The sequence below is a fragment of the Leptonotus elevatus genome, chromosome 8 (assembly GCF_054856555.1).
Source record: "Leptonotus elevatus isolate MCC_2025b chromosome 8, RoL_Lele_1.0, whole genome shotgun sequence".
In the NCBI taxonomy this organism is placed as follows: domain Eukaryota; kingdom Metazoa; phylum Chordata; class Actinopteri; order Syngnathiformes; family Syngnathidae; genus Leptonotus; species Leptonotus elevatus.
This window is the reverse complement of record NC_141246.1, coordinates 9,738,121-9,752,076: the sequence shown is the minus strand read 5'-3', so window position 1 is coordinate 9,752,076 and position 13,956 is coordinate 9,738,121. Positions and strand designations below refer to the sequence as shown.

Here is a 13,956-nt window from a genome sequence, read left to right as displayed (position 1 = left end):
ATACGATGATATAAAACCCATCATTCATGTCTGTTTACCTCTGCTGGGCAAGGAAGGGGGAAAAAAGCCCAGAGCAAGGGTGACTTCTCCGGTTTCACTGATGGCGGCTGGATTAATGAAGCCACCAAGGGCTTCACTTATGTGCCTCTGAGTGCGAGAGAGGCAATAAACACCACCAGGGCTTCTTTGGGACCAAGTACTTTTGCGGTTATTTGTGTTGTTGTGATGTGTACATTAAAAAAAAAGAATAAGAAAAGCATACTATTTAAACATTTCAATTTGTCAAATTCTTTACAATGTATGGCAACAATGTTTACTGTGCTTGTGGCTTTTTAAAGATGTTAGAATAACAGATTTAAGGATTAAGTGTGCATTTTTGGAAAAAGGATGTGCAAACTAGTGGTTAGCATTTCCGCCTATTAGTTCTGAGATTTGGGGTTTTGAATCTAGGTTCTGGCCTTCCTGTGTTAACTTTGCATGTTCTCTCCATGCTTGTGTAGGTTTTCTCCTGCTTCCTCCTAGTCCAGGGTGTACCTCACCCCATGCCTGAAGTAAGGTGGAATAGGCTCACACGCCCGCGGCCCTAATGAACACAAGCGATAAAGAATAACTACAGTAGATGGGTGGATGGATGGATGCGTAGACTGGCTGAACAGTTTATTTAAAATTGTCTGGAATTTCCACATTACAGAAAGGCTTATTTTAACCAGATATATCCTCACTCTAACATAAGCTGCCTAAACAATAGAGCCAAGGGTCCATAAAGCGCCTTATGGCTACATGCACTGTCTGGGCTACCACAAAACAGCTGTTGGGCTGAAGTTCCCACACGTCTTAAAAGACCCCCACTTCAGCACCTGCTACTGGGAAAGCCAGTCTGGCCTGGACTACTTAATGATCCCCAGTCAGCTGGACTAGCATATAGGAGTGGCCAAAGGGTGGGGGCGCTGAGTCTTTGGTACAAGGGTTGTTCGGGGGTAGGAATTCCCTTGAATCTATAAGGGGCTTCCCTTACAACCTTTAAAGTTTCTGTGTTGTGTTTGAATAGACTGTTGGAATATCCACACATACTCCATGTTGGCCTTTTTCATTGTGTATCTGGAAAATAGGAAATCTACACGATAGCTTTATATAAATTGAGCCGTGTGTTCGTGTGTGTACGTATGTGTCAGCTGGCCTGCAAGGCAGACACAGATCTGAGGCGACACAACTAGGTCAGGCTAGTTTTCCTACAGCTGCACACACACAACATCAATGTGCCCGTTTGGGCGCGCACAAGTACAAAGTGTCTGATGACTTGAGTAAGGCTGCTGCCTTCTAATAAACCATAACTTCATAACTTCAACCAAAAAGGTCAGTAAAAGTGGTGTCCCAACAACACAGTCCTGACATGCTGCAGAAACACAGAGGTTAATGCATCCAACCACATGAGCTTTAACTGCTTAAGAACACATGTTTTAAAATTGTGTCAACGGTTGGGCTTGCTCCTCTTGTGTCAACAATGCCTGTATCCAAATTTAGCTGAGGGAAGCCTTTTATTTGAAGCTGAACTATGCAAGAATGCGTTTGGTCTTGATAGTTATAAAAAATAAAAAAACTCAGCAGAGACGGGACGACGTTCATCACATACTGAAGAGCTGACTGCAGCTTGTTGACTAGCTAGCTATAAAGAACAAGCACTTAAAATGTTATCACTGCGCAGGTGTTTTTGTTGTAAGGGAAGTAATGAGCAGTAACCGATCCCAGAAACACAGTGATGAAAAACAACAAAGAGAAGAAAATGTGGTGGTGGCTCCAAATGCCAACAAATTCACCTAATTTGTCAAAATTTGTGTGATGTCCTATGGCTGAAAGTATCCAATGTGTATGACAATTACATGTATAAATAAAAAATAAATAAAATCCTAGACATGCACAATAGCTACCACAGTGATTCCTCTGTTGAGTAGATTTAAAGGCACAATGTTTAAAATATATAAATAAATAAATACATCCCTGACAAAATATAGCAAAGTTGCACAAAAACTGAACAAATCATTGTCTTACTGCCACAACAACTACATTGAAATTTAAAAAAGTGCACAAACCTGAGTGTAGTTTGTCTGCAGTGAACTCGTCAGAGTTTGGGATAGTGCTGCTGGTACTTGTAGAAGATGAAGAGTAAGGTAATGAAGGTGATGAGGAGGGCGTGAGAGCACTGAAGGCTCCTGCAGGCAGCGGCTGGCCTCTCTTCAGTAGCTGCTTGTGCTCCTGCTGCCGGAAGCGCGGGGGCACCTCTCTGGGTGGGTAGCGAGTGCCGGTAGAGGACGATGGGCACTGTGGCTGAGGAGCAATCGGACTCTGGAGCTGGCTTCTGCAGGAGGCGCGCTTGTCATTTCCACAAGAAAATGAGGAGAGTGGCAGCGTAGGGCTGGCAGGGTGGAGGTGGTAGGGTGTGGAGGGACTGGGCTTAGTGGGAGCAGGCTCTGGCACTGGATATATACAATATACACACACACAAACACAGAGAGGAGACAGGCAGGGAGCAAGGTATTAATTGAAGGATCAGGTAATACACAGCAGATACTGTAATATCCTGGTCAGTGCCAGAACCATAGTGTGCAAAGTTTCAACCGAGCGGTACAAATTAGAGTGGTCTGCCACGGAAGAGTTAAAGAACCGTCTTTCCAAGGATGCTGCATGGCCAGAATGATATAAGCAATGCCACAGTATAACCCGGCAGTGAATTTAACAAAGAAGAGGAACGTGACAGAGCAGTGTTGCACTATAATTGCTCAAATAGTACCCTTCGCTCTAATACACTATGCCTCAATGGTCTATATGAATAAATAGTTTGAGTAATTCCTTTATTTGACAATACTATTAAATCTATTCCAACATTGCACGCTAAACAAGGCTTGGAAAGCCTACAATTAACTAACTAGTGGATATCGCACCATCGTGGTAAGAACCCCCAACCACATGGTACCAAAATCGTACAATACAAATGACTTATTCCACTAATCTTTACAACGTTGTTCAACAATAGAAAGGCTAAAAACTGCATACTTTTTGGGATAGGCCTTTTCTGAACAGCTAATTGAATGTTTATGTGCATCCATGCTAATTTAGCTTTATGTGCAGCCACCAAAGGAAGATTAGGCTGAGCCCATTTGTAGCAGTACTATCTGCTTGTGTAGACGGGCCCTTTAAGTCAAGTGTCTCTTGCAGCTTCCTCGTTGATTGTGTCATCACCGCCCTAATCAGTCACCTAATGGAGCATTAATGTGAAATCTGACATTGCTGTTTTTACACCTTGCCACCCGCAGCTGCTGACAAAAACATGTAAGAGAAAATGTCCTCTCTGAGGTGCAAAAACTGAGGAAGTTGAAGAGGATGATGTTTTCCACTTAATATGTAGGTAGAACTGCAAAATCTGTATACCAGCAGTGTGCTCGAGCTTACTCATGACCTACAAGCAGCTGCAAAGAACAGTTTGTTGATCTGAGGGTAAACACTCGATGAATAGTTGATCATGTTTTGTGTAGTCCCCAGACAGAAAAGACCATTCCACCAGACAGCTGAGACTGCTTTCACTCAAGGGAGGAAAGAGAACATGCGTGTGCTTCTATGATAGAAGGACAAATTTGAAAAACAGAAGAGTGGAAAGTATACATTACTTAAAGCACCAGTCAAGTTCAAGAGTTTGACGTCATCTGAGAGAGGTAGCCATACTAGAGGTTCAAGTAAGCGGAGAGCGCAGAGGTATTCACTGTGCCTGGTGTGACCTTGCTAAAAAAAAAAAGACGCAGAGGCCCGCTCTGCAAACACAATAGTAGGCAAGATGGAGAATGAATGAAGAGAAGCAAAAATGAGGAAACAAGAACATCTAATGAAGATATACATTATGGCATACATTGAGAGGAGAGACGTGGCATTTATCCCCTCTCCTGTTTTCCTTCAAACGCCTTTATATCTTTGTAGCAAACATAAATATTCAATGGGCACACATGTTTTGCACCCCCTCTCCCTCTCTGTGATTTCAAACACACATGCAGAGAAAGTGAGCTGCCTCCAGCAGTATCTGGCTGGCTGTTGGCCTGGAACTGCAGTCGCTGACGCACATCTCTGATTAAATTCTGCTCAGCCCGCCTGACAGTCCCGCAGCCAATCAGGCCGCAGGATGGTGAACACGTGCCCCCCTGCCCCCTTCCTTTTCTTCCCTTGCATTTGCAACCACCTCCTCTTCTGTTTTTCCATCACAGCTACTCCCATAACCCACCTGCTCACCCCCTTTCTCGCTCTCGCCCTCTCTCCATCACCATTATTTCTGCCTTATATCGGCCTCAGCCTGATGCTGCCTGTGCTACTCTCCCTCTGTGCCTTCATCCATCTTGATCCCGCCCACTGCTCTGTGGTGCAGCAGACTGCAATGACGAAAAAAGAAACCCTGCATCCTTTTCAGGACTGAAAACATGCAAACCTTGTTATCACGCTGGCACTTTTTACAGGATGCAGATTGCAATGTATCGAAATGATAACTGAGAAAGTTTCCATATGCATGTCCTTTTAGTATTAGTCAATTCTGCGCCTCTTGTTTCCAACCATCACATATTACAAGCACCTGCCTAATGTTTTAGCTGAGGCAAAAGTGCAAGTCTTTGGAGAAAATACAATTAAAAAATTCTCAAAAATAGTAAAAAAATAGTAAGAAAATAGTAAGCAACATAAGATGTAGGTTTGACACATTTGATATGGCAGTATGTTTAACATGAGAGTTGTAATGTGAATCAAGTTTGGCCTTGCTTGACTTGAACTGCTTTGTCTCAAGAATAAACTCCCACTGTGCTCTCCTCTTTTTTTACATGTATGTTTTTCCATATCAACTATAATAAGGTTACATCCCTCGATATAACTTGTGAACTTGCCTTGAAAACAGTATCCCTAAGAATGCACACCCCTCTCTTGGAAATTAGACAGCCGGAATATGCAAAGTGAAAAAATAGTACCTGTGGGAGTAACAGCTCCCCTCTGCCCTGTATATTAAGCAAGACGTGTCTTTAATTTTGAGGAAGACAGATTTTTTTCGTAATTCATGAGGGCTGGGTAAGTGCTTTATAGAGGGTGAGCATCAAATAAAAGGCCACAAAGGGAAAAAATGGAGAAGAGTAGGGAAATCCCTCAGATAAGAGCATGTCTATGAAAGATTAAATGAGGAATGTGAAGAGTATGCTCATTACACTTCCTGACAGTGAACGGGAATGAGATTCCGCACAGTAAATTAAAGCGGCTAAAAGCGTATTGCATCTGATCTACATTGAAGGAATAAAATCCTCTAGTTGAGTTGCTAACAACACGGAGAAGATACCATACAGGTGTATTTTTCTACACTCCTTTTGTTGATTTGGGTCATTGTCTTGTTTATTTTACAGCAGACTTGCAGTAATATTCCTGCGCTATGGGCGACCCATGGTCCAAATCAGAAATTTAGCTTTAATAAATCATGAAGGCGCAGCAGCCTTCGACTGGAATCATGGAGTGCAACTAAACTACGAATAACAGCCTTTATTAACACAGACGTCTCATGTAAAAATTACAGACATATAAAGTCCAACAATTTCACAGGTCATCATGTTTGGTCAAAAGAACAAAAATACTATCAACTATGCTGCAAATATATATAGATAAAGCTACCAACTTAGCTTGAATCCTAGTTATTTTAGCATATAGAATTTCCTTGGCCTGGGATTGATTACTTACGCAACTGAAGATGGGAGACTTATTTGTACAAACATTTTGTGAACAATACTAGAGAGAAGATTGCCCCGCACAGCACTGAAAAAAGTCTCAATGGTGCCAGGGGTGTCAAGAAACGAAAAATCATTACATAAGGAAGAATCCACCACACACAATGTTGAGCAAATTTATTGAGTGAACAACACGTTTGTGCACATTAGCAGCCTGATGAAGCCCTGAGAGGTGAATTGCATTGTTCATTCAATGAATTTGCTCAAGGCAACATGCTAATCTCAATTTTGTCTATATTATTTTTTAATGTATTTAGAAAAAGAACATGGTCTTGTTTCAATAACATGCTACATGTGTAGATATAGTATAAATTGTACGAATTATGAAATACACATTTTTAACAAAATGAAAATGACATCTTTGTACTTTGAACATAATTTTTTTTGCACCAACCGCTAACTCATAGCCGTTCCTAGACCGTGATGACTTATAATACACCTAAAGCTATGTGACTGTAGATTTGCCAACAGTATTATCAGGTCAAATCTTCTTGGCCCTCTTCCCTCCACCACGCAGGAAAAAAAGAATATTGCAAACATTAGGACCACTGTTGTCATTTTTGATAGTCTCTTTTTTTGAATAGTTGCTGGAAAGGTCAGAAAAGTCCCTAAATTTAGTATGTTAAGTTGCTAAATTGGCAACATTGTAGACACAAGCCCTAACTCTTGTTTGCTACCTCGCTTTTACTAGTGCTCAAATGTAAGCACATTAAATAAAACCACAACTTTCAAAATAAAAGCAGCACATATTTTATATTTTACTTTGACTTCATGGGCACAATGAGGGTCAGTCAGAGACTGTGGGCGGGCCAGATGTGGCCCCTCGGCCGCTGTTTTGTTCAGGTTTGGTCTATTGTCTGCAGAAGCACTTCATTATGCGGCCATGTTTGTAATAGTGGGGGATGGACAACATACACTGGCATATACACTCTACACAATGGTGCCATCCCCCCCATGTCTATGGCCATGTCTATGTGTATAATTGTATATGTATATATACGCTAGTGTGTGAGTGTGTGTACGCGTGCGTGTGTGCATATTTGTATGCATATGTACATACATACTGTATCTAAAATGGTCCACTATAATAACCTAAACCTTACCATCTTCAGGAAATCTGTTTACATTGAGGTTATCAGACTTTGACTATTTAATGTGAACTTATACATATGCATGTCTATTGCGATGAGTTTTTAGACACATAGGGGGGTGGGAGTCTCTGAGGTCCCATCTGTCTGTATTAATAAGTTAAAAACTCCCTAACACACTCACGCCACATTAAAGCAAAAGCGTTCTCACCCCTCACCCTTCATATAAAAAAAAAAGGCAGTTGCCATAGAGACTGATACTGTTTCCTCTTGCGGCCTCAAGTGACCTTCTCCCATGCCATGCCTCCTCCATCCTCTCCATGTAATTAGTGCCCTGCACCCTTAATCGCCATTTTCATGCTAGGACCCCATTTCTTTTTAGCGGGTCACGCTTGTTTACCTCTCCTACGTATGGGGAATGAGAGATATCATGTTAAAAAGTGCGCTTCTGTGGTTTATGTACATTAAAAGCACTAAATTTAATAAGTCTTAACGTAAAGAGTGAACCAAAATGTCCGAACATTTTAGGAGTGCAACACTGCATAATTATTAGAGACAAGAGATTTTAAAAAAACTGAAAAATAAAATAAAAAATAAATAAATACATGAGCAGGTTTGATACAGTTAACGAAATGCCTGAAACAAAAATTTAACCCCCCCCCCCCCAACACATTTTCGTGAACGAAAATGAGAGTGGTTTGAAAATAAAGAAACTGCATTTTACATTTCTAAAACTAATTTGACTGAAAGTGTCAATTTTTGGCTTTGTCAATTAAAATCATACATGATTTTAAATGTATTTATTTCAGTAATATGGAAGGAAGTTCGAACAGCCATTTGGGAATTATGGTTTACTTTATTACTTAATACTTATTTACCCTTTTTTTGTATCTTGTACTCACAAATTAAAACTAATACTAAAGCTAATACTGTAACTGAGTTAAATCGAAGAATCTTCAAAAAATAAAAACTAACTATCATGAAAAATCCCAAACTATTATAACCCTAGTCATTTGTAGTTCAAATGTGAAATAGAAAGGAGGTGTTATTATTACATTAACATAAACATTATAACATATAAACATTATACTATATCAGAGCTGTAACAAATATGCTGTCTTTAAAGAGCTAATATTGCTCAGTACTGATTTAAAAAAAAAATATATATATATATCAGAAAAACAACAAAATCTTGTTGTCCTGTAAAACAAATAAATGCATAATATTTGGAGAGAGACACATTTCACAAACAAGCGCCATGCATGAAAACAATAGTTTACGGAATTGAACAAAAAATGTTTTGGGGCATAACATGTAGCAACTTTAATGTGATCCTAATAAAACTGGAAAATAAAATAAACAGATGGATAATATGAATCCAGTGATGCTGCAGGATGGGAACGAGAGGAATTTAATAGTGTGTGGAGCACTGGTATTTGTTTCCATGTGGTCTAAAGCCTATGAAAAGTGAGTGAGAAGCACCCTTGATGCAAACAGACTGACAGCCTTTGAACCTTTTAAACTTGTATGCAAACAACTTGGCCTCCGTGCACAGGCAGAACTGTCATTCATACTAGCTAAGTCACATCTTATTAATAATCTGCCAGACTTTTGACATGGCGCGGCTCACTATGCAAGGGAGGGGGAAGCAAGAGAAGATGAGGGGGGAGGGAGGGTCCAGAGACATTGAATGGCCTCTTTTCAGCTGCTTGCAAGTGATTCCGCCGTATGAATAGACAAAGAGAAACGCATTGTTTAGGTTTGTGTGGCCCTCTTGTTTCCTGTCGCACTAACCCCAGGCTCTGCCTTCATCTCTCGCTCTCGTCCGACACTCTCCATGCATGTGGGATGAGTACACAGGAGCAGAAGGGAGGGGGCAGCGGGAAAACAATTATGCTTGGCAGTCATAAATCCATGGGACGTAATTCGCGAGCAATTCACTATTAATTCTTTTGAGTGTTTATAAATGTGGCTAAGTGAAGAGAAGAGCGCTGTCGATGCTTAAATAAATTAGCTTCTAATTGGATTGTGATTCATGAAATTCCCTTGTTGTGTTGACGCAATTAATAGCATATGAAATTGCAAATTAATCCAAAACGGAAACATGCACTTCACTTGAGTTTATGTGAGTCTCACTTTGATAATCATTAATGGCGCTAACACTGCATTAATTATGTTTCGCCCAGGATGAAATGAAACAATAGGAAGTAATGGCGAGCGTGTTCAATAGTAAGGGTCAGTGGAGCAAATAATGCTGCAGATATTCCATTGGAGTCTCTAAAGTTGCATGTCATGGCAGATGCACAATACAGAATTGAAAAAGTAAGTATAAACTGCTGTCACACTATTAAGACGTTAGTTGGTTACTCGATAAATCTCACAAGACTTTAGCATATCTTGTAAGAGTTCAACTTGCATCGAAAGGATACACTCCCAAAGAGTATTGTACTGTTTCTTTGGCATTTGGCAGGCATTTTGAATGCTACATTGCTTCTGAAAAATTAGCCTATACCGTTAATAAAGGCTCAATGATGGCAACAGTTTGACCACGGAACAGATTACGTTAATTAAATATCCACGATGTGTTCCTTTAATCTTACATAACTGAAATGTGTTGGACTAGCAAAAACTGCAAATGCAAATGTTCTGAATATAAATGTATGGGCATGTAACAAAAAGTTCTGCAGCAACTTCTTCACAAATAGCATTTTGCTTAGGTATTGCATTTGCATAAATGTGATTCCTGGCAGGTTACGAGCACGCAATATGCCACCACGGCTCAAATATTTCTGGTTTTGCAAATCTTCAACGCAAGCATTTGCTTTAAACCACCCAGTATGGAAAGGAGGGAGATGATAGGACAGTATATCTTTTAATTTGTGACACAAGGTTTGACAGAGCTCATGTTCTCCTGATTCTTTTTCTCTATCTATGCCAGTATGCTTTTGTCCAGGTTGGGGGCAATGTGAAACAGACCGACTTGATTGTGATTGCAGTGGTGGTATTGAGAGATTGCAGTGGAGCTGCGTGTGTGCATGGGCTGAATAATCAGTGGAAGTAATGTGGGGCCAGGACAAAGGAGGACGGAGGCCCTGTATCAGCGGTCTATCTGAGTGTGTGTGTGCGTGCACGTGGCCGCGTGCATGGGGGTTGGAGACGGGCAGTATGAGGCTCCTGCTGGTTGGAGCCCTGTGCTGGTGCGAAGCGCTAAGCCTAATGGGGGGCAGAGAAGTTAATTCCACTGTGCTGGAGCTTTATCTCATTTTCATACATATGAAGGCGTCGGGCCGAGATCGATTACCACAAACAAATTGAAACGCTTCGAGACCAAAAAGGCCTGTAGAGCGGTGAGCAGGAAAGACAGGATGGGGGGAGGTGACGTGAATCTGTATGTGTCTATGAATTTCTGAATGTTCTGATATGGATGGAAAGACACAAATCACCCTTGCATACTGATTGCTACCTTCCGACACACACACATACCTCTATTATTATGCTCCACGCATGAAAACAACTCATTCCAGTCAATAATGCCTTCCCTTCAAGAGAAATGGCCGATACAGTATGAGGCTATCATCACAATCACAGAGGTGGGTTATTGAGTGATTAAGTCTCCACAACAAACCTCGTTCTCTAGTTTTTCCTCAAAAACACACCCAATTTCGTTCTCATCCTGTGTTCCTTACTCGTTCATTAACATCTCATAAAAAATTACCAGGCGAATCCTTTTACAGTTGTACCTTCATTGAGTGTTGTTAGTCATGCAGTTCACTGCCTTATTGTGTCCTTCAACATTTGCTCTCCATCACCCTAACAACACATGACCGCAGTCGTGCATTTACACACATCTTAAGACTGCTCCCTTGCTGTCCTTCAAGTCTTTCCCCTGTTAGAAACACTGGATAGACTTACGCTGATAAAACCTGAATGTGGCACATTTGGTTTCAAAATAAACAGTGATTGTGTGACTAGCAGTGGTCCTGAAAATCCCAAGATACTGCATGTATTATGATTCAGGACCAAACATTTTGTCATTTTACTGGTAGTAAAAATGAAAATTTAAAGTATTATCCAACAATTGTTATTGTTGATATTCACACTGAATTGGAAGGACTCACATCATTTCTCAAATTCATGCTTTTGAACAAGGCCCTCTTGAAGGCAACATTATCTGTTTATCATGAACTTTCTTCCTTTTTATTTTATTGGCTGAGTCCTGTCTTGTGGGATAAGTTCCAATGCATGTGATTGGTCTGCTTATTCCTTCTCCTCAAAATGTCACTACCATAATGAGCAGAAAATAAGAAAGAAAGGCTACTGTGAAGTAGCCAAAAAGTTGAGCTTGTTAATTTCCAGATGTTAAAATAATGAAACAAGTCAACAAGGCCAAATTAAGAATATTCCCGACTGTGCAAAACAGCCTCTTATCTTACTAAACAAGAGGCTTCAAAAAGTTAAAGTAACATGACTAAAATTAAAGTTGAAGTACCACTGATTGTCACACCCACTTAGGTGGGACGAAATTGAGTGAGCAGCAGCGGGGGCCACGCGAGGGAATTATTTGGTGATCTAACCCCCAATTCCATAGACCTGTAAGAGTGTAAAATAACTGACTGGTGTAAAACTGTACATTGATTCCACCAAGTCCATGTAAAATTGAACTAGCTGACTTCAACATTGTGAAAACAAGATGATCATGTAAAGCGCAAGAGACCTTGCACAACACAAAGGATTGTCAAAAACACTCATCTTTTACTTAGTACTATTGATAAGCATGTATGTAGTGTAATATGTTAATCCATTTCAACTTTGTCCTTCAGAATAATAAAACCAATCCCTATCTTGTCATCCAACAGCTAAAGATTTAAAAACATGTAAGTATCATCAAAACACATGGACAAAACAAAGTCTATGTTTGCATTTAAATACAGCACCAGGGGTAGGCGAGGACACTGTTTTTCAAACTCTGTCCTGAGGCATTACACATAGCTGAACGCCTTTATTTCTCCATGATTCTCCCTTTTGCCTTCACCACTTCTCCCCACCGCCTTTTGTAGCCACAACACACTGCGCTCTGTCAGGATGCTCTCACGCTCCAGTGCCTGCTGCTGCGGGCACACCAGACGTCACTCCGCATTTCACGAGACTGCGCTCTGCGCTCTGTGTATGTGTGTGTTTTGGAGATGAGGCGATTCGGAGCACAAAATTGTGTCCAACAGGGTAGGGCAAGGCCACCAAAGGCTGCACATGTTTCATTTTGCAGCTTTATATTTAACAATTACCTACAGATGATTATTGACATATAATATATAGAAATAAAAATGTGGATGACTGGTACTCACGCACCTTTGGGTTTCTGTTCAGCAGCCTGCAGGGGAGAGAGAAATGGACTTGCTTAAAATGATTGTGAGTAAATGGGATTTATAAAAAGTAGCATTGCGCTGGAACAGATATGTAGCTGTCACACCCATTGCGGCTACAACAGCTTACATTCCACATGCTGCAACAGAAAAGGGACCTTCCCCAAAATGTTCCCACACGTAAAATTCTCTAAAGCATGAAAAATTAAGTCAGCTCAAACCCTGATTGATTGTGTGTCATTATTACTGTTATGTTTTTCCTCAATGTCTCAGTGTTCATTTTTTAGACAAAAGCGTGAGGACATCTATTCATAACTTCAATTGATGTGCAAGTGAATCACCTTCTTCTGAGTGATGTCCTTCTTGATCTTTTCTTCTTGTTTTTTCTTTTTCTTTTCTTCCATCAAATGGTTCTCGTCCTTGTTTTGCTAGTTTCTCTCAGCTGTAAAACAAAAAAGAAAGAAAAAATGAGTCAAAGACCTAGAATTCCACAATATGACTTTGATTGACTTTATCCCAATAACAACATACACACAATTGACATGCCATTGATGCACAGTCAAGGCATCAGTGCATGCATTCCAAACATATTTGTATAAACGGGAAGCCCCTTCCATTTGATTTACTTCAAGCCGTTGCAAGAGCGCACACCGTGTCTGGGAAAAGGTTTCCATCAACAACATTCCCTTCATATGTAAATCGCGCTTGACAGGTCCAAGGAACATTTTTCCTCTCAGCCAAAATGCATAATAGAGATTTTTTTTTTTAAAGGAAGCGAATGAAGGGGAAAAAAAGTAACAACACAACATGAATTTCAAAGGCCGATGAAGTCAGCGAATAGCAAAAGTGAAAATCACTGTGGAAGAGAAATTGACATAACATCCAAGATGTTCAAGCTTTGAGAGATCTCCAATAAGGACATCATGCTAACATCAACAAAGTGACAGAATAATACAGAATGCAGGTTGTGGGAGTCAAACTTGCTGCATAGTTTGCCCGAAGGCCAGAATGTGTTGTATTTCTTTAACTATAGGAAGTGTGAACTGGGTCTTGAGGACATTGTATATTATGTATGTGTGTGTTCTTGTCCTTTATGTGCAATGGGCACAGAATTTTTTTCGTCACTTCAAACTGACGCTACACGTAAAACCAATAATCATCATGTGAGAGTAATATGATAACTTTTGGGAGTTCATCCTTTCAAATGCCAACTTAAGACAGTAGTACATCACAAAAACTAATAACATTTTGGGGCAAAACATACCTCAAAAAGTAATACAAGTGTAAATTGTTCTAAAGCCTACAATAAAACACAACTACAACCACAACAATCGCGTTAATGATTTATACTATCAGCCAAGTCCGTTCAAAATTATGCATGTCATGAGGGGGAATCCCAGAAGAGGTATCAACTTATTTGTGCCAGCAAGAGATGCTGAATAGCACGTAGTAGAGTTCAGAGGTCATACTAATCTCTGGGAGCCTAGTGAATAGCGAATTAGCAATGCTAATGTTGGCAGCTGTGGCATTGAACACAGTGAAAGCTTCAAGGGGCAAACAAGGTCGTCTTTATAATATTAGATGGAACTCAAAATTGCATTGTCAACATCTTATATGTGTATTACAAAGAAATACATGGACAAAAATGTTGGGAACTGAGAATGGATTTAAATGGTGCTTGCAGAAAGCTAGAAAGTTGGTTTTGGTGTTTACTTATTCAAA

General features: G+C 40.3%; 1 protein-coding gene across 1 annotated transcript in view; it reads right to left on the bottom strand.

The window, feature by feature from the left end:
- Positions 1-13,956, bottom strand: part of tnrc6c2 (trinucleotide repeat containing adaptor 6C2) — a 42,130-nt gene that overhangs the window by 19,893 nt on the left and 8,281 nt on the right. The window contains exons 2-4 of the mRNA XM_086082452.1: positions 12,576-12,676; positions 12,221-12,242; positions 2,088-2,471 (exon numbers count right to left, since the gene is read on the bottom strand). Of these exons, the coding sequence (XP_085938578.1) occupies positions 2,088-2,471; positions 12,221-12,242; positions 12,576-12,638 (469 nt within the window). The 5' untranslated portion in view covers positions 12,639-12,676. The remainder of the gene's footprint in view (positions 1-2,087; positions 2,472-12,220; positions 12,243-12,575; positions 12,677-13,956) is intronic.